A 19,867-nucleotide genomic window follows, 5' to 3' on the forward strand; every position below is an offset into this window, starting at 1 on the left:
TCCTGTAAGGGTCCCAGAGCACTGGAGCAGGCTGCCCAGACAGGCTGTGGAGTCTCCTTCTCTGGAGGCTGTCAAGGCCATCTGGATGTGTTCCTGTGTGACCTGAGCTAGACTGTATGGCCCTGCTCTGGCAGGGGGTTGGACTCGATGATCTCTTTGGGTCCCTTCCAACCCTGACATCCTGGGGGCCTGTGATTTACAAGCACTTACAGTAATTACTGATAACTGCAGCAGAGCAAGGGCAGAAGGACTGAATGTTAAGTGACAGGCTGTAACAGGAGTCATTCAATTCCAAGCAGGAAGATGGTTGTAGCCAGTTGTTTTTCTTCCTGTCCTGGGCTTGCACCATCCAGCAGCTCAGCTCCAGGCAGCTGCTCACTCTCTCCCCTCAGTGGAAAGGGGAGAGAATGAGAAGGGCAAAAGCAAGGAAACTCATGGACTGAGATGAAGGCAGTGCAACAGGTAAAGCAAAAGCTGTGTGCAGGCACAGTGAAACAAGGTTCACTGCTTCTCATCCCCAGGCAGAGGTTCAGCCATTCCCAGGAAAGCAGAGCTGAGTCATGCTTAAGGATTACTTGGGAAGACAAAAGCCCCAACTCCAAATGCTTGCCCTTCCACCTTCTTCCTCGAGCTTTTATTGCCAAGCACAACACCATGTGCTCTGGGGCACCCTTTAGCCAGTCTGGGTTGGTGGTCCTGGCTGTGTCCCCTCCCGTGCCCCCACAGCCTGCCTGCTCAGGATGAGCAATGTTAGGAACATTAAAGCCTTGGTGCTGTGCGAGCACTGTTTAGTAATAACTAAGCCATCCCTGTGTTATCAACACTGTTCTGGTCACAAATCCAAGCCACAGCACTCCAGCAGTTGCTGTGAAGAAAATAAACTCCATCCCAGCCAGATCCACTGCACTTGTTTATGACCTGCAGCAGGCTGCCCAGGGAGCCTGGGGAGTCTCCTTCACTGGGGATGTCCAAAACCCACCTGGATGCACTCCTGTGTGGCCTGCTCTAGGTGACCCTGCTCTGGCAGGGGGTGATGGATGATCCTTTGGGATTCCTTCCAACCCCTGCCACTCTGTGTGTGTGTGTATGCAAGGGGTGTCCTCAGGCTAATGAACAGAGTAGGGTGGAATAGGAGTTGGATCAACCAGACCAGGTTGGAAAAGACCTTCAAGATCCAGTGCAACCTATCACCCAGCACCATCTAATCAACTCAACCATGGCACCAAGTGCCTCATCCAGGCTCTTCCTAAACACCTCTAGGGATGGGGACTCCACCACCTCCCTGGGTAGCACATCCCAATGGCCAATCTCTCTTGCTGGGAAGAACTTTCTCCTCACCTCCAGCCTAAACCTCCCCTGGCACAGCTTGAGACTGTGTACTCTTGTTCTGGTGCTGCTTGCCTGAGAGAAGAGACCAACCCCCACCTGGCTACAACCTCCCTTCAGGGAGTTGTGGAGAGCAAGAAGGGCGCCCCTGAGCCTCCTCTTCTCCAGGCTAAGCAGCCCCAGCTCCCTCAGCCTCTCCTCACAGGGCTGTGCTCCAGACCCCTCCCCAGCTTTGTTGCCCTTCTCTGGACACCTTCCAGCAGCTCAACATCTTTCCTAAACTGAGGAGCACAGAACTGGACACAGGACTCAAGGTGCAGTGCTGAGCACAGGGCAGAATGACCTCCCTGCTCCTGCTGGCCACACTGTTCCTGACGCAGGCCAGGATGCCCTTGGCCTTCTCGGCCCCCTGGGCACACTGCAGGCTCATGTTCAGCCTACTGTCAACCAGTTCCCCCAGGTCCCTCTCTGCCTGGCCACTCTCCAGCCAGTTATGTTAAGAGCTCCTCTGTCCAACACAGGGCACTGCCACACAGCTTTGGGGCTGCTCATCCCACCCAGCATGATCCAGTTTAGTGCCACAACCTAGCAGTGAGGCTGGGGACCCAACAGTTGAAAACTTCAAGCAGATCTGGAGTAAAGGGAAGAGGGAAGGCAGGTGGAGTCTGCAGGTGAACTGCTAACACCTGGGGCTTGGGGGAGAAAGAAAGAGAACAGGGTGGGAGAAGAGCAAGGAGAAGCTGAGTGTGTCATTGCTTATCCCCCTTCCCTGCTGACCTGTGAAAGAACTGAGTAAGAGTGAAAACCAATCCCTGTACTTGTTCTGACTGTGGAATGCTGCTACAGCTCTTAGATCATTGAAGAGGATTTCATTTTGTTGCTAGCTGGCTGGTAGGAAGCCATTTCCTCACTCAAGCTCAGTTCTCAAGCAAGTGTTCTATATGTTGAGAGAAACTTAGAAGCTCAGGGTGTCCAACAAGGCAGATTCTTTCCTCTGAGCTGGTAAATTGGACTGAATGACAATAAAGTTGATCAACAACACAAAACTTGGGTGTTGCACTGACTCTTTTCCAATGTGCCTGTATCCTGAGTCTGTTTGCAGCACTGCTTCTTGTCAAGGGGAAAGGGACCTGGGGCTCCTAGTGGATGGGAGGTTGCCCATGTGCCAGCAAGGTGCTCTGGTGGCCTAGAAGGCCAATGGCATCCTGGGGTGGATGAGAAGGGCTGTGGTTAGTAAATTAAGAGGGGTTCTCCTGTCCCTCTACTCTGCCCTGGTAGAACAGTGTGGAATATTGTGTCCAGGTCTGGGGCCCTCAGGTCAAGAAGCACCTCAGGGAACTGCTAGAAAGAGCCCAGTGCAGAGCCACAAAGATGATGAAGGCAGTGGAACATCTTCCTCATGAGGAGAGCCTAAGGGAGCTGATGGCTCTGTAGCTTGGAGAGGAGCAGCCTGAGGGTGACCTCAGTCATGTTGATAAAGCTGTACCAAGAAGATTGAGCCAGGCTCTGCTGGGTAATGCCCAAGGACAGCACAAGAGGCAGTGGTAGAAGCTGAGGCAGAGGAAGTTCTATGGAAATATAAGGAAAATGTTTTCCCTGTGAGGGTGACAGAGCCCTGGAGCAGCTCAGGCTGCCCAGGGGGGTTGTGGAGTCTCCCTCTCTGGAGACATTCAAGACCTGCCTGGCTGTGTTCCTGTATGATCTGGTGTAGGTGACCCTGGTCAGGCAGGGGGGTTGGACCAGATGAGTGTTCAAGGTCCCTTCCAGCCTCCAGCATTCGTGAAGACTGGATTTGTACCTGTGTATTGTTTTGAGTCATGTAACAGAAGCCAGGAAGAGAGCTTCAGCTTTCATTCATCCAAACACAAGCAGCTCAGTGCCAAATCTGCCCCCTTTCACTCCAGGTTCCTAGGAGCTCAGATACATTAGCTGCAGTGTGAGCATTCAGGGCTGGAGTATTCTTCTCCTAGCCAGTAGAACCCTGCTCATGTGTGCAATGGGCTGCTCAGCACAGCCTGCAGGATACTCCTGCACCTCACCAACTGTTTGTAGTTCCTTCCAAAAGAAAGCTTAAGTGAGGTGATGGTCTGCCTTCTCCAGGACTTCTTTAAAGGCAGAACACAGTTCTGTCCTCTTGGAGCTCTCAATATAGGAAGGACAAGGACCTGATGGAGAGGGTCCCAGAGGTGGGCCACAAAAATGATCAGGGGGTTGGAGCAGCTCTGCCACAAGGACAGGCAGAGGGAGCTGGGGGTGTTCAACCTGGAGAAGAGAAGGCTCCAGGGAGACCTAATAGCAGCCTGCCAGTACCTGAAGGGGGCTACAAGAAAGTTGGAGAGAGACTGTGGTGATAGGATGAGGGGCAACAGCTTCAAAGTAGAGAAGAGCAGATTTAGATTGGATGTTAGGAACAGGTTCTTTACTATGAGGATGGTGAAACACTGGAACAGGTTGCCCTGGGAGGTGGTTGAGGCTCCTTCACTGGAGATATTCAAGGTGAGGCTCCATGAGGCCCTGGGCAGCCTGATCTGGTTGGGGATGTTCCTGCTGACTGTGGGGAGGTGAGACTGGATGACCTTTGGAGGTCCTTTCTGGCCTGGACCCTTCTCTGATTCTTTAAGCAGGCAAGAGCCAGCATTGCTGTGAAAGCACAGGTGCCCACCTTCCTGCTCAGGCCTGCAAGCTTGTTCCCAAGCCCTCCTGCAGGAGCAGCAGAGGTGCACCAGAGCAGAACAACAGCAGATGTGGCTCACAGCAGGCATCTCCCTTCCTCCCCTGGAGCCAGGCTCTGGCTGCAGCCAGGTGCCTGCATGGTCACACACCTGCTTGTGGCCCCATCCCTGAAGGTATTCAAGGTGAGGCTGGACAGGGCTCTGGGCAGCCTGATCTAGTGGAGGATGTCCCTGCTGAGTGCAGAGGGGGTTGGACGAGATGACCTTTGGAGGTCCCTTCCAACCCAGACCTTTCTACTATTCCATGATCCTTGAGGTCCCTTCCAAGCCTGACCCTTCTGTGATTCTGGGAATCCAAAAAAGGGTGATTAACAGCACCATGTCATAGCAATCCAATTAAACTAATAGCAGGCCAATATTCCCCAGCAGGATGCTGTGGTAAATAGCAAGAAGCTGTGGTGAAGCAGGCAGGCAGCCAGTGCTCCTCTGGAGAGCAGCTGCTGAACAGGAAGGGCTCCAGCTTTCTCATAGTGTTTCTCACCTGTTGCATGTAGATACTGAGACCTGGACAAGTGGAAGTTAACTTCACCTCCCCACTCCTGATTCCTTACTTAAAAGCAGCATAGGTCAATATGACATGAACATGTCACAGGAATGACTGCTGACAGTGATTTGGTTAAGGGTAGTAGAATACAACTCTATTTTTTTAAGCATTTTTCTCTATAGTTTTTGTGGTGGGATGAAATAATCACAGAATCAATAAGGTTGGAAAAGACCTCAGAGATCATTAAGTCCAACCTAGCACCCAACACCTCATGACTACTAAACCATGGCCCCAAGTGCCACATCCAATCCTGTTTTGAATACCTCCAGGGATGGTGACTCCATCACCTCCCTGGGCAGCACATCCCAATGGCCAATCTCTCTTGCTGGGAAGAATTTTCTCCTAACATCCAGCCTAAACCATCCTGGTGAGGCTTGAGACTGTGTCCTCTTGTTCTGGTGCTGCTTGCCTGGGAGAAGAGACCAACCCCCACCTGGCTACAGCCTCCCTTCAGGGAGCTGGAGAGAGCAAGAAGGTCTCCTCTGAGTCTCCTCTTCTCCAGGCTGAGCAACCCCAGCTCCCTCAGCCTCTCCTCACAGGGCTGTGCTCCAGACCCCTCCCCAGCTTTGTTGCCCTTCTCTGGACACCTTCCAGCATCTCAACATCTCTCCTAAACTGAGGAGCCCAGACCTGGACACAGGACTCAAGGTGTGGCCTAACCAGTGCTGAGCACAGGGCAGAATGACCTCCCTGCTCCTGCTGGCCACACTGTTCCTGACACAGGCCAGGATGCCATTGGCCTTCTTGGCCCCCTGGGCACACTGATGGCTCATGTTCAGCCTACTGTCAACCAGTAACCCCAGGTCCCTTTCTGCCTGGCTGCTCTCAGCCACTCTGTCCCCAGCCTGTAGCACTGCCTGGGGTTGGTGTGGCCAAGGCCTAGAACCTGCATCACCATCAGTCATCTTCTTGAGAGATGTGACATCAATTCTGCAGAGAACAGGGAATAGCCATCAAGCTGGCAAGACAGATTTCAAAGATCAAACCATGTACACCAAGCCAGCCCCTGAAGGACAGCAGGGTGATGAATACTGCCTTCCTCCAGGACATCAAGCATGCCGTGCTGTGAAACAATACAGTCCAGGGACTGGGCAGTTGTTAAATACTTGATGGTGAACAACCAGATGAGTAGTTAGAAGTTCAGACTCACAGGAGGTTAGGGGCAGGAAGGGACCTCTGGAGATCTTTAAGTCCAAGCCCCCTGCCAGAGCAGGAGCATAGAATCCAGCACAGGTCACACAGGAACACATCCAGACAGGGATGGAAAGGCTCCAGAGAAGGAGACTCCACAACCTCTCTGGGCAGCCTGCGCCAGGGCTCTGGGACCCTTCCAATAAAGGAGTTCTTCCTCATGTTGAGGTGGAACCTCCTGTGCTGCAGTTTCCACCCTTTACCTCTTGTCCTATCCCAGGGCACAAGTGAGCAGAGGCTGTCCCTGTCCCTTCCTTCCTGACCCCCAACCCTCAGATATTGATAGACATTGTTCAGATTCCCTCTCAGCCTTCTCCTCTCCAGACTAAACAGCCCCAGGGCTCTCAGCCTTTCCTCATAAGGCAGTGCTCTAGTCCCTGAATCATCCTTGTAGCCCTCCCCTGGACTCTCTCCAGCAGATCCCTGTCCCTCTGGAACTGGGGAGCCCAGAGCTAGATGCAATATTCCAGATGAGATCTCACCAGGGCAGAGCAGAGGGGAGAAGAACCTCCCTGGATCTGCTGGACACATTCCTCTGGTTGCACCCCAGGATCCCATTGGCCTTCTTGGCCACCAGGGCACATTGCTGCCCCATGCAGAACTTGCTGTCCACCAGGACTCTCAGGTCTTTTTCCAGGGGGCTGCTCTCTGGGAGATCACCTCCTAACCTGTGCAGGTGCAGTTTATTGTTTCAGCTGCAGGTGCACATTAAGAAAAAGCAAAGCCCACAGCCCTGGATCCTACCTCCCTGCTGATGGCATTCACAAAGAGTTAGTAGCAGGACCTGGGTTTGAAGCTGTGCTATTGGAGCCTTACAGCTGAGCAGGTCTGATGGGGTGGCAGTGAATGAGGCCTATAAAGTGCATCTGTTGCAATTTAGCAAGAGGAGCTGTTAATGGGCATTGAGTTCTGCAATTCACACAGGTCTGCTACTGGTAAGATACTTCCCCCCTCCACCACCCCATCTCCTAAACAGCCTCTGGTAGAGGAAAACTGCTGTTACTTGCCCTGACCTACTTTGACGCTCAGCAACAGCTGCCTGAGTGTGGTGGATTAGCAAAAGGAAGCAGCTCTCACCCAGCCCTGCGGAGCAACATCTTCTCCCTTTTGAACCACACTGCAGCTGCTCATCAGAAGGGTTACAGAATCAGCCTCCAGAAGAGGAAATTGTTCTCAACTGCCATAACTTCAGTTGATGGTACTTTCTCCTCTATTTGTCAGCAGCTTCACAATTGCTGCTAAAGAGGATGTTCATGGTCTTAAAGCCAGCTCATTTTGCATAAGCCTGCCTGCAGTTTCAGAAGAGAGCTTATTGAAAGCAAAGGCCAAAGCAGCAGGCTTACACATTCACTGATCTGAGCACAGCCAGAGCACAGGGCAGCACATTCCCTCAGTGAAAGCTGGTGAGACGCTGCTGAGACGCTGCTGAATGCCTCACCAAGTTACTGAGTTCATGTGCCCTAACAACCAAGAGAGAGACAGCCAGGAATACCAAGGTAGTGAAAGCCCAAGCACCCCGGGACTCTCAGAAGCTGCACAATGGCAAACGGAGTGACTAACAACGTTTGGGATGTCCATGGTTACTGTTAGATGCCTAAGCAATGCTGTCAGGAACTCTTTCCCCTTTGCTAAGATTGTGCATATTACAACTGCACAATATCCAGCCTCAAGCAAAAATGCAGAGTTGGTCTGTTGTCTTGGGGTACTTTTCGCTAGAAATGAAGGCAGCAGAGGCCAGGTAACAGCAGGCAAGTATGCAGTCAGACATTAGGATAGGAGGCAGAACAAAGGAGAAGAAATGTGTGCAGGAAAAGATTAGAGAAGCTTTCATTCCACGTTTTTGTTTCACATGTCACAGAATCACAGATACAGTCAAGCTGGAAAAGAGCCTTAGGATCACCAAGTCCAACCAAGGACCCTCCTCTACAAGGGTCACCCTTCAACCATAGCCCCAAGCACCACAGCCAAAACACCTTCAAACACATCCAGGCTCAGGGACTCCACCACCTCCCTGGGCAGCACATTCCAAGGCCTGACCACTCTTGCTGGGAACAAGTTCTTCCTACTGTCCAGTCTAACCCTGCCCTGCTGCAGCCTGAGGCTGTTTGCTCTTGTTCTATCACTAATTACCTGTGAGAAGAGACCCGCACCAACCTCTCCACAACCTCCTTTCAGGTAGTTGTAGAGAGCCAGGAGGTCTCCCCTCAGCCTCCTGTTTTTCACACTAACCATCCCCAGCTCCTTAAGTTGCTCTGCATAAGATTTATTCCCCAGGGCCTTCACAGCTTCCTTGCCCTGCTCTGCACTATAGCTACATTTGCCTAGCTGCCCTCACTAGACTGCTGAGGGTGCATCATGGTACATAAAACTTGTCCAGCTAGAAGGCAGCTGCCCATTGCCCTGTTTATGTGTGCACTGCTAGTAACAGAAATAAACAGCAAATCCAGAGTTCCTCCTCCTTCTACACCCTTTTCACAACTATGTTAGCCAAAAACTCCAAACAAAACCAAAACCAACCCTCCACACCTCCAGGAACGAGCAGCCAAAGTTAGCTGGGGTTAGTTCACATATAGACACCACGTCTGTACCTCTCTTTATCTCCCCTGGCTTGTTTCACAGGGAGAAAAGGCAACCCAAATCTGCCTGTTCAAAACCTCAAGTACACATCATATTCATTTGCCCTACTCCTTCAAGCAGAGATTCCCTTGCTTCCTCCTAACAACTTTTCAGCTGCAAGGAACAGGTTAAAACATTTGGGGGCATTAGGCAACCTCGGCTGTTCGAGAAGACGCACATCCTGCTTAGTAACTTCAGGCAGTTTTAGCAAATTTCAGCCCCAGCCCCGGCCCCGGACAGATGTCAGTGACAGGCGTTTCCTGGCAGCCATCACGGGGCCAGCCTCATCCTGCGGCACTTACAACTCCGGTTGAAGTTTAGGCAGCCGAGTGCTGCGTGCAGCCGCTCCGACAACGCACAGCCCACACCGACCGCGACCAAAGCCCCCAAACCGTACAAAACCAAGCACCGAGCCTCAACTGAGCAACGCAAGAATGGGGTCAGCATCAGGGCCTCGGAGGGGCTGAGGACAACCACCGTCGGCTGCGACGGCTCGGAGGGGGCACCCGTCCGCCGCCGCCACCCCGCTGCCGCTCCAGGCAGCTCCCTGCGCTTCGGACGGGCGCTTCGCGGCGCCAACTCCTCAGCCCGAGGCGCTGCCCGCCGAGGCCGCCTGCGGGCGGGGGGCAAGGGCAGGAACAAGGCAGCCTGAAGGCGTTTGCATCGTGGCCCCTCGCTGCTCCCCGCTCCACAGAGCGCGGGACGGGCCCGGGCTCGGGCCCCTGCCGGGAACACCGCACCCCTCGCCTGACGATCCCCTTCCCAGCAGAGCGAGACCACGCTGACCCCCGCAGCACTCCAGCGGAGAAGCCGCTCCCCCATCCCAGCTTCCTAGCCGCCTCCGGCCCGTCTGCTCCTCGCCGCTGTTCGGTCGCCGGGTGGCACCTCCTTAGGTGGGACCCTATCGTGGCACCCTCCTCCCAGCCCTGGCACAGCGGCGGTCAGCGGCTGTCGTCGGTGCGAAACACCGAAGGAAGCGGGAAGCCGCCTGCCCGGCCGGCGAGGGGCACGGCGGGGACGCCAGCGGCCCCCGCCCGGCTCCGCCGCTTGCCGGCCCGCACCACGGAGCTCTCACCTGGGAACAGATGAAGGGGGGCGCGGCGCCAAGCAGCAGCCGCAGGGCCCCGCCGGCGGGCGCGATGGGGACGGCGAAGAGGAGCAGCAGGAGCTGCGGCCCCGCGCCCGCCATGGCCCTGCCGCCGGGACCTCAGCTTCCGGACTCGGACCTGGGCGCGGGGCGGTGCCGGCCCTCACCTGAGGAGGGGCCGCTGCGGCGGGGCGGGGCTAACAGCGGGCACGGCGCCAAGAGCGGGCACGGCGCCGTCGAGGCGGTTGTTTCGCCCGGGAAGCAGAGACCGTGAGGGAGGGGCGGAGCCGCTCTGGCGGCGAGCCGCTGGGCTGGGAGCGGGCGGCGACCTTCCCGTGTCGCTCCGGCGTGCCCCTGGTGCCTCTCGGCAGCAAGTGCGGCCCCGAGAGAGCCAACTCTTGTGGGCAAAGCCAAAACTAGTTTTACCGGAGCCTGGCTTCGCGGTCACTAATAAATGGAGGTCTGCGCTCGCATCCTCCTCCTCTAGCCTTGGGTAAATACCGAGGTGAATACCCCTACATCAGCAGAAGCCTGCAGTTACCCAGTGAAAAGCAGTACGCTGTAATTTTCCCATCGTGGGGCTGTTCTAAATTCGCCAGACAGTAGAGAGCTGTGCGAGCTTTTCCCTTGCTCCTGTCGCCCACAGCGTTTCAGCTGCCTCTCTGGTTTCACGCTGCTCCTCAGGCTGCAGCACACCCAAAGCCACCTTGCACTCTTTTGTTTTTGCTGTGGTTTTCACACCAAGCTGTTGCCCAGTCCTAGGGTAGCTCACCCTGGTTTCCAGCTCAGTCAGCATTTCACCAAAGCTGAACCATTTGCTGGGCATTCAGCCGAGAGCAGAATGGTTACATCTCATTTCGTGGTGGCGAAGGTCTAGCTGATGGCTGCTCTGTGCTCACCAAGCTGAGTGGTGCTATCAATATGCCAGAGCAACAGGATGGCATCCAGAGGGACCTGGACAAGCTGGAGAGGTGGCCCAGGTGAACCTCATGAGGTTCAACAAGAGCAAGCACAGGGTTCTGCACCTGGCCCAGAACAATCCTCACTATCAATACAGACTGGGAGAGGAGGTGATAGAAAGCAGCCCTGAGGAAATGGACTTGGGGGTGCTGAGGGATGAGAAGCTGGGCAGGAGTAGGCAGTGTGAGCTTGCAGCACAGAAGGTAAATCACATCCTGGGCTGCTTAAAAAGATGCATTGCCAGCAGATCCAGAGAGGTGATTCTGCCACTTTGCTCTGGCGAGACCTCACCTGCAGTACTGCATCCAGGCCTGGAGCCCTCAGCACAGGAAGGACCTGGACCTGATGGAGCAGGTCAAGAGGAGTGCCACGAAAATGATCAGGGGGTTGGAGCAGCTCTGCTATGAGGACAGACTGAAGGAGCTGGGAGTGTTTGGCCTGATGAGAAGGCTCCAAGGAAACCTAATAGCAGCCTTCCAGTACCTGAAGGGGCTACAAGAAGGATGGAGAGAGACGGTTTGCAAGGGCCTGTGGTGACAGGATGAGGGGCAATGGATTCAGGCTAGAGAAGAGCAGATTTAGATTGGGCATTAAGAACAAGTTCTTTACCATGAGGGTGATAGATCACTGGAACAGGTTGCCCAGGGAGGTGGTTGGGGCCCCATCCCTGGAGATATTCAGGGTGAGGCTGGACAGGGCTCTGGGCAACCTGATCTAGTGGAGGATATCCCTACTGACTGCAGAGGGGTTGGACTGGATGAGCTTGGGAGGTCCCTTCCAACCCAGACCATTCTGTGATTCTATAATGAGGTTTCCGGCGATCATTCTGCCAATCCAACACCTCATGGTGATGACATCCCCAGGTGTTAATCACCTCTTGGGTTTTGCCATTTGGTTACACTGCTAATGAACAGCAGCAGCAAAGCCTGCAGTTTGGACTGCAGTGTGCAAGTCAGGTGAAAAAAACCCCAACCAATCAGTATATATACACAAACAAGGAACTGGAGAAAAACCTTCTTCTGTTTTTAGACACTTTTTGCTCAGTCTTATCCCAAGGCACCAGGACTAAGTTGTAGCAGTTTTAGGCTATGCCTTTAAATTTTTTCACAGATCTTGAACAGAAAGTAGTAAAAAGTAAATAAATCACTCTTGGGTGTAAAAAGGAAAACAAAGATCGTTCTAAACAACCCCATTGAAGAGATATCTGCCATAAGATTTAGCTCCCCAAACAATTTCTTTCTCTTCTCACTTCTTGCTTGACCCTGGCTGCACTGTTTTGGCTGAGTCTAACTTCTCTGCTCCTTTCTCTTCTCCCTTTTGTACAAGGGGGTAAGGGGGAGGCAAGGAGGGAGAAGCTATTAGCTTCCCCTGGTCTTTGGCCAGGGGGTCCTGGTGCTGTTTATGAGTTGTATATCCCTGTAAATGCTGTCACTCCTGGATGTTTTGTACAGATCCCTTGCAGTCCGTTGTAGATTGGACTGTTGCATTTGTCTTTTTGTTGCATACACTTGGTAAAAAAGAATCCTGTGGTGAAAATGTTAAGTGTGTGGCTATGGATGAGTCACCCTTTGGACATGATGACATAGCAGCATTCCTGCTGTGACAACGATAAGAGAGAGCAGTTGGATTTCCTAAGTCACTGTGTAACAGGATGGGCTGTGACTGTCCCAGACAGTTCTGCAGCCCTTTGAATACACAAGAGAGCCCATGAGCAGCAGGGGCACTGACACAGGGAAATACAGGGCTGCAGGAAGCTGTCTTACTTTTCAGCCACTACTGAGAGAATCACAGAATCACAGAATGTTAGGGGTTGGAAGGGCCCTCAAAAGATCATCCAGTCCAAACCCCTTGTGAGGGGTCTGGAGCACAGCCCTGTGAGGAGAGGCTGAGGAAGCTGGGGTTGCTTAGCCTGGAGAAGAGGAGGCTCAGGGGAGACCTTCTTGCTGTCTACAACTACTTAAGGGAGGTTGTAGCCAGGTGGGGGTTGGTCTCTTCTCCCAGGCACCCAGCACCAGAACAAGAGGACACAGTCTTAAGCTGTGCCAGGGGAAGTTTAGGCTGGATGTTAGGAAGAAATTCTTCCCAGCAAGAGAGATTGGCCATTGGAATGTGCTGCCCAGGGTGGTGGTGGAGTCACCATCAGTGAAGGTGTCGAAGAAGAGCCTGGATGAGGCACTTGGTGCCATGGTTTGGTTGATTAGATGGTGTTGGGTGATAGGTTGGACTTGATGATCTCGAGGGTCTTTTCCAACCTGGTCTATTCTATTCTATTCTATTCTATTCTATTCTATTCTATTCTATTCTATTCTATTCTATTCTACACAGGTACAAATCCAGTCTTCACAGAATGCTGGAGGCTGGAAGGGACCTTGAACACTCATCTGGTCCAACCCCCCTGCCAGAGCAGGGTCACCTACACCAGATCATACAGGAACACAGCCAGGCAGGTCTTGAATGTCTCCAGAGAGGGAGACTCCACAACTCCCCTGGGCAGCCTCTTCCAGGGCTCTGTCACCTTCACAGGGAAAATATTTTCCTCCTGTTTCCTTGGAACTTCCTCTGCCTCAGCTTCCACCACTGCCCCTTGTGCTGTCCTTGGGCATCCCCCAGCAGAGCCTGGCTCCAGCCTCTGGGCACTCACCCTGCACAGCTTTACAAACATGAAGGAGGTCAGCCCTCGGTCTCCTCCTCTCCAAGCTACAGAGCCCTCAGCCTCTCCTCATGAGGAAGATGTTGCACTCCCTTCATCGTCTCAGTGGCATCGATAGCGCTGAGCAGCAGCGATCGCAGCGGGGAGGGGGAGTCCTGGTGACATTTACGATATCCAAGGAAGCTGGACATTGTTTAGAAATTTATTAGCAATTTTAAAATAACATCATTCCTTAGATAAAAATGCAATCTTACAGGAATATACATTTGTCCCACACAGAGGTGACCCCTGTAGCTCCACTGTCGGGCCACTTGCTCTCACTTTCCTTCGTCGGTTTTAAAACGTGCGAGAGGGCAAGACGGACTCTGGCACTGATGACAGGCTTACATGACGGTTACAAACTGTACAGCATTATTTACAAAAGCAGTTCTGTGGCTTCATGAAAACTAGGTAGAAAATCCTGGAAGAGGAGGCAAAGAATCGAGATGGGGAAGGGCTTGGGGCGGAGGAGCAAGGGAGGGCTGGGAAGGTGGGCAGGGAGCATAGGGAAGAGTGGGAAGAGGAGGTTTATATCTGGACTAATTTATGCTTTAGAGAGGTCATTTTACAGCTCTGGGCAATTCAAATGAAGGCAAAACACTTATATTTATTGACATTTATAGCTGATGATTGGAGCAGGAAATGGTGCTGCAGGGCCTGAACTTAAGAGGTGCTGAGGAACCCCATCGTCCCTGAAGTCACTGGGAAACATTAGGTACGCAGTACCCTGCCGGGCCAGACCCAAACAGATGCAGGCCAGATACAGTACCCCCACAGACCTTAAACTGTCTTGATCCTGCTGTGCTCAGTCATTGGTGCTGATGTGAATTCACACTGAGGGGGAGATCAGCTCTTAAGTTACACTTTCACCCCTGACACTGGACTGGATGCCGACCACTTCTTGCCAGAATTCACCCAAAGCCACGCACCCCTCACTCTGACCAAGTGGCAATTGTTTGGAGGGAGATGTCATCATTTGGAATTTATTTTTAAGGCAGTTTCAAAAGTGTGTGTGATGCAGCAATGTTTTTTATATTCAAATAGATATTTACAATCTCACTCCTCCTCCTTCTTCTCTGAAATCTTCCTGCATTCAAACTGTCAAGACTGAACCAGCCTGAACGGATCACTTCTGTGAGCAATCACAAAGCTGATGATGTTTAGGTAGTATTGGCTGCCAGTCTGCCTAGGTTCTTGAGATGGGTGCAGACTGGCTTAGGATGCTTAAAATATTGAAAGCAACACAGCCTAACGTGGGGATTTCATTGTCTGAACAATGAGGGTAAGGAATGGTGTCTGAGTTTGAGAGACCATCTTGAACTGGAAGATGTTTTTGAACACCGGTAGAAAAATCTATTGTGTGGAGCGGCACTGCCCTTGCCTGGGCTTGCCCCTGCTCCACTGGTCCTAGGATGCAGCTGCTAACCCTGGCCTAATGTAAGGGCTGGGGAGAGCACTGCGAGTGAGTGGAGGCTGGCTGTGTGAAAAAAGCAACAACGTGGAGATGAGCTCCTGATTGTGTCCTTTGTAATGCAAATGAAGATTCCCCCATGACACCAGACATTGGTGATGCTCCTCTCAGTTAGCCTTTAGAAAGAGTCTTGATTAAGTTGCCTATCTGCCTCCTGCCGCTTTAGATCTCTGCCATCCAGGACTGGTAGCTCTGACACCAGCCCTGGCAAAGTATTGTGCCTTTTCTTTCCGGACCAGCTCCTGCAGACCATGCAGAGTACTGCAGCATGTCTCAGGTGGCAGTAGACCCCTACATTTGGGCAACTGAGCCCTGTCTGCTGCCCCTAGGGTGGGCCTACTTTTCATGCTCAACTGTTAACAGTTGAGTCAAGTGCCCTGTAAGGGGCAGGGGAAGAATGGAGAAGTTAAGTAGAACACAAAAGGTTATATTAGAATCATGGAATTGCAGAATTGGTAGGGTTGGAAGGGACCTCAAGGTTCATCCAGTTCCAACCCCCCTGCCACATCTCACACTAGAGCAGGTTGCTCAGAGCCACATCCAGCCTGGCATTAAAAACCTCCAGGGATGAGGCTTCCACCACCTCCCTGGGCAACCTGTTGCAGTCTCTCACCACCCTCATGGGGAAGAACTTCTTCCTAACATCCAATCTGAATCTATTTCTATTGGAAGAGATGGAAGAGGATTTGGTTGTGTGTGTGTGTGTGTGTGGTTGGTTGGTTTGGGGTTTTATTCTGTTCCAGTGTGACACTGATGACTTATTTGAAAGCAATTGGAGCTCAGTCTGTCTTCAGTACAGGACACATCTCTCAGCTGTGCTTCTGGCCTTACCCGCTCCATCTCAGGGCACTATAGCAGCAAGGCCATAGTGGTTTCAGATGTCCAGAAACAAAGCAGCAACAGAGAGCAAAGATCCACAGGTGGAGGTCCCACTGGAAGCCTTCTGGATCCCTAGCCTTGCTAACCCAGAATAAGACTTTAAAAACTTTGCAACGTTAAAAGGAGGACAAAAAGCAACTCTGTACAGCTATGGAGAGTTATATCTCTTAGGGTTGTTTGAAGAAGAAAATAAATGGAGGAAAGCTAATCAAATTTATCTGGGCCCAGTTCTGTTTTCCATGCTCTTTGTATCAATATGACTTTCTTGGCCTCCAGCGCCTTTCAATGTTGTGTTGACATGTTGGGAACTGAGGATTTTGATGGCCTGGAATATTTTCTTCATATGCACTAGAGTTTTCATTATGGGAGCTGATCAAAATCTCAACACTACCAGAAATTGCTCATTTTATCAACCTTGTTGAGCTCCAGATTCCCAGTTTGGTGTTCCTCTCCCCCACCCTGCCCCTGCCCCTGCCCCAGGGGAGATCACAACGGTACCGCGCATACATCCCAGGATACTCAGTTCTGCTTTGATAGGACCTGCTTCTCGTCAGCTCACTGGACCAACAGCTTGGGGTTTCTCATCTACACCTACGAAGCAAGACCTCCAGCATCACCCATGAGAGAGGTGAACAACCCCAGGGAGCTGCGGCGCCGTCACCTCGCCCGCGGGTGTCTGTGTGCAGCCGCGCCTACGTTGCATACAGCGACCTGAAACTCTCAGGCAGAAAAGACACAGGAGCCTGGCTGAGACCCATACAACTGTTATATTGGCGTCAGTCTAAAGAAAGCAATGATACATTGCTTTGGAAATTATCAAGAAATGTAAAAAAAATGCATTTGCCCTTTTTTTGTTGTTGTTTGTTGTCGTCGTCATCTTTGTTGTAGTCCTCGGGGCAGGGTTCTGAGTCAGAAAACAAAGCAGAGATAGATGCGGTTCTGTACATGGAGCCTCTCTGGCTGTCCCTCCACGCTGGGGTGCGGTGGGCAGGGTAATAAAACAGGTGGGACCCCTGCAGTAGCAGCAGCATCTCCACACCGTCCTCGTTCAGCTGAAGAGGCAGATGATGCAGAGAAGGTCTGTGGATGACCAAACTCCAGCTGTGGACCAAGGAGTTCCACTTTCTTCCCCATCGCCTCAGCCACGCAGAAATAAGGACCAAAAAAAGAAATGCACCTGGTGTGGCTGAGCCCAGTACCAGCTGGAACAATGAGCAGGAGTGATGCAGGGAGGAGGTTTGTTGTTTTGTAAGAAATGTCTTTAGTCTTGTAGTGTACTCTGACAAGTCAAGGCTGCCCAGTGGCAAACAGCAAAGATTTTCCCTCATTCTTTCCTTCCATGCTGCTCCTCAGCCATCAGTTCCTCCCAAGCTTCCGTCCACAGCACAGTGATTGTACCCACCGTCCACTCCCACACTGGAAAGAAGGACACTCCAGGAACCAAACCTTCCCCCAGCCTTCCCACCATTCCCCAGACTCCACCTCACCCCAAAGGAGGCAGTAGCTCTTTGCTCAGGCCTGTCACAATGTGCACATTGGAAGTACCTCAAATGAAAAAAGCAACCCATAAATGAACTAAAATGCTGCCCTCCCCAGGAAGAGAAATTTGCACAGCTGGCACCAGCTATTGCTGCTTTTAACATTCATTCCTCGAGCCACAGAAGTCATCTGTGCTCTCTGCTAGGCACGTGTGTTCCACTCCGCAGGAACTAAGAGGTCTTCCAGCAGAGGGTGGGGGTTTTCCCATGCCACTGTAGGCTCTGACCCCTGAGGGCACTGCAGCTTTCACTGGGAACGTGCAGGGCATAAACCTTTCCACCATTTCCCATCGAGGAAAAGCCTAAAAGATGGCACGGGCTGTCAAGCATCCTAAATGCCTCTGCCACCCCTAAGTTAGAGCAGTCCTTTGTTTCCCAGTAGAGAACACCTCTGGCAGGGTCAGATGGACTCTCGAGTGGAAGAAAATGAGCCCAGGAGACCTCACACCGATTTCCTGTTCAGAAACAGGCAGACACAGCATATTTTCCTTGCAAGCAGCTTTGGAGCACAGCAGCACTAGCAGCAGCAAGCTCTCAAAAGGAGACACGCCTGTGCGCTTATCTTGATACACGCAGGAGGGATGGAAAAGATGAGGCAGACTGACATCAGCTGCTTACTTTCTCCAGGGAAGTTCTGAATTAGGACTCTGATGCCAGATGGTTGCATAATTGGGTTCAGATTTCTCTAGCTTAGAAAGATTGTGGTTTTCTCCCCCCCCCCCCCCCAAGATAACTCGAGCTGCTACTGGCTGGTTCAAAACAGCAGTGAAAGAAGTGCACTGTCAAAAATACCCTCTGCTATTTCTGCTTTGTGTCCCAGAGAATCAAGAAGGAAATCAAGGGCAGCTATAATGTGATCAATATATGCAATAAGTTATATTCTCAGACACCTGCAGAAGCTCCAGATTTGAATGAAAGTTCAGCTCTGAGTCAGACTACACCTCCTAGCTCAGCACTCATCTGCAGGTTTGGGAACCCTCTTGAGAAGGGAGTTAAAAACCAGCAGCTGTCTAGACAAAAATCAGTTGCATAAAATCTAACAACACCTGCTTGGTTTTCCAGCCTCTCTCATGGGTTAGGGCCAAGTATTGGTGTGAGTCAACTCAGGAGAGGTTCAAGTTCACTAACAGGGAAATGCTGTGCCATCAGATGTTTTGTGACTTAGAGTCTAACCCATTCGCTGAAGGCTGGGAAGAGGAATGAGACCCTGCTTGGGAACATAAAAAAAGAAGTCACTTAACATCTGCACCTTGACCAGGCCACAGCAATTCTCCGAAGGAAGGATCCAGAGCTCTCTCCCTCACTTACTCTCTGCTTGCAGTCCAGACCAGAGTCAGTTAATTTTACTTTGCTGATGATGCTGCCTCTTAGAACCACAGAATGGTCTGGGTTGGAAGGGACCTCCAAAGATCATATGGTCCAACCCCCTTTGCAGTCAACAGGGGCATCCTCCACTAGATCAGGCTGCCCAGAGCCCTGTCCAGCCTCACCTTGAACATCTCCAGGGATGGGGCCACAAACACCTCCCTGGGCAACCTGTTCCGGTGTTCCACCACACTCATGGTGCAGAACTTGTTCCTAACATCCAATCTAAATCTGCTCTGCCCCAGTTTGAAGCCATTGCCCCTGGTCCTGTCCCTGCAGGCCTTTGCAAACAGTCTCTCTCCATCCTTCTTGCAGCCCCCTTCAGGTACTGGCAGGCTGCTATTAGGTTTCCCTGGAGCCTTCTCTTCTCCAGGCTAACACCCCTGGCTCCCTCAGCCTGTCCTTGTAGCAGAGCTGCTCTAACCCCCTGATGATTTTCATGGCTCTCCTCTGGACTTGCTCTTGCATTTGCTCACCCTAGAATCCTACTGTAATTAATCAGGGTTAGCTATTTGATAGAAGAAATTTGAAAGCACATTTCCCCCCGCCGCCCCCCTACGCTCTTTGAATCGCTGGTGCCAGCTGAATATGTAGGATGTGTCTGCCAAATGGGCATGGGGGTCTTGCCACCCTCGAGTGGGAGCCAGACCTTTAGAGAATCTGAGCAAAAAGGGAAGAGAAGAAAGCCTGAATAAAATGTCCCACCCTCGGGAAGAAAGCTTCTCTACCAGCAGAGCCATTGTGCATGTTCAAAGGGAGCGTGAGGAAGGAGGGAAATGAACACAAGATATGCAAAATCAGTGATGTTCAACCTGTCAGTGGGTTGCAGGATAGCTACTTACACCAGGGACACTTTGTTCATTGTACAAATGAAAAGAGAAGGGAAACAAACGAACAAAAGAGAGCCCCTTTCCCCAACCACACGTAGAAAAGCAGTTAAAATCCCAAAGGTAAAGCTTGGCACATTCCAAATACGAAATGATTCACTTGACATGCAGCAAAATATACAAGAAATGACTTTTCCCCCCTCTTTTTTTTTTTTCTTTCCTTTCTTTCCTTCCTTTCTTTCCCTTTTTCCTTTTCTTTCCTTTTTCTTTCCTTTATTTTCTTTGCTTTCTTTTCTTTCCTTTCTTGCTTTCCTTTCTCCTTTTTCTTTCCTTTATTTCTTTCCTTGCTTTTCTATCTTTTCTTTCCTTTCTTTTCTTTCTTTCCTTCCTTTTTCTTTCCTTTATTTTCTTTCTTGCTTTCCTTTCTCTTTCCTTTCTTTCCTTTCCTTTCCTTTTTCTTTCTTGCTTTCCTCTCTTTCCTTTTTCTTTCCTTTCTTGCTTTCCTTTCATTTTTCTTTCCTTTATTTTCTTTCCTTTCTTGCTTCCCTTTCTTTTTCTTTTCCTTTCCTTTTTCTTGCTTTCCTTTCTTTCCTTTATTTTCTTTCTTGCTTTCCTTTCTTTTCCTTTCTTTCTTTCCTTTCT

General features: G+C 51.4%; 1 protein-coding gene across 1 annotated transcript in view; it reads right to left on the minus strand.

The window, feature by feature from the left end:
- IL17RA (interleukin 17 receptor A) overlaps positions 1-9,598 on the minus strand; it is a 39,011-nt gene extending 29,413 nt beyond the window's left edge. Inside the window, exons 1-2 of the mRNA XM_054168008.1 lie at positions 9,485-9,598; positions 267-269 (exon numbers count right to left, since the gene is read on the minus strand). Of these exons, the coding sequence (XP_054023983.1) occupies positions 267-269; positions 9,485-9,598 (117 nt within the window). The remainder of the gene's footprint in view (positions 1-266; positions 270-9,484) is intronic.
- Between the last annotated feature and the right edge of the window lie 10,269 nt (positions 9,599-19,867).

The sequence above is a fragment of the Dryobates pubescens genome, chromosome 15, assembly GCF_014839835.1.
Source record: "Dryobates pubescens isolate bDryPub1 chromosome 15, bDryPub1.pri, whole genome shotgun sequence".
Classification (NCBI taxonomy): Eukaryota; Metazoa; Chordata; class Aves; order Piciformes; family Picidae; genus Dryobates; species Dryobates pubescens.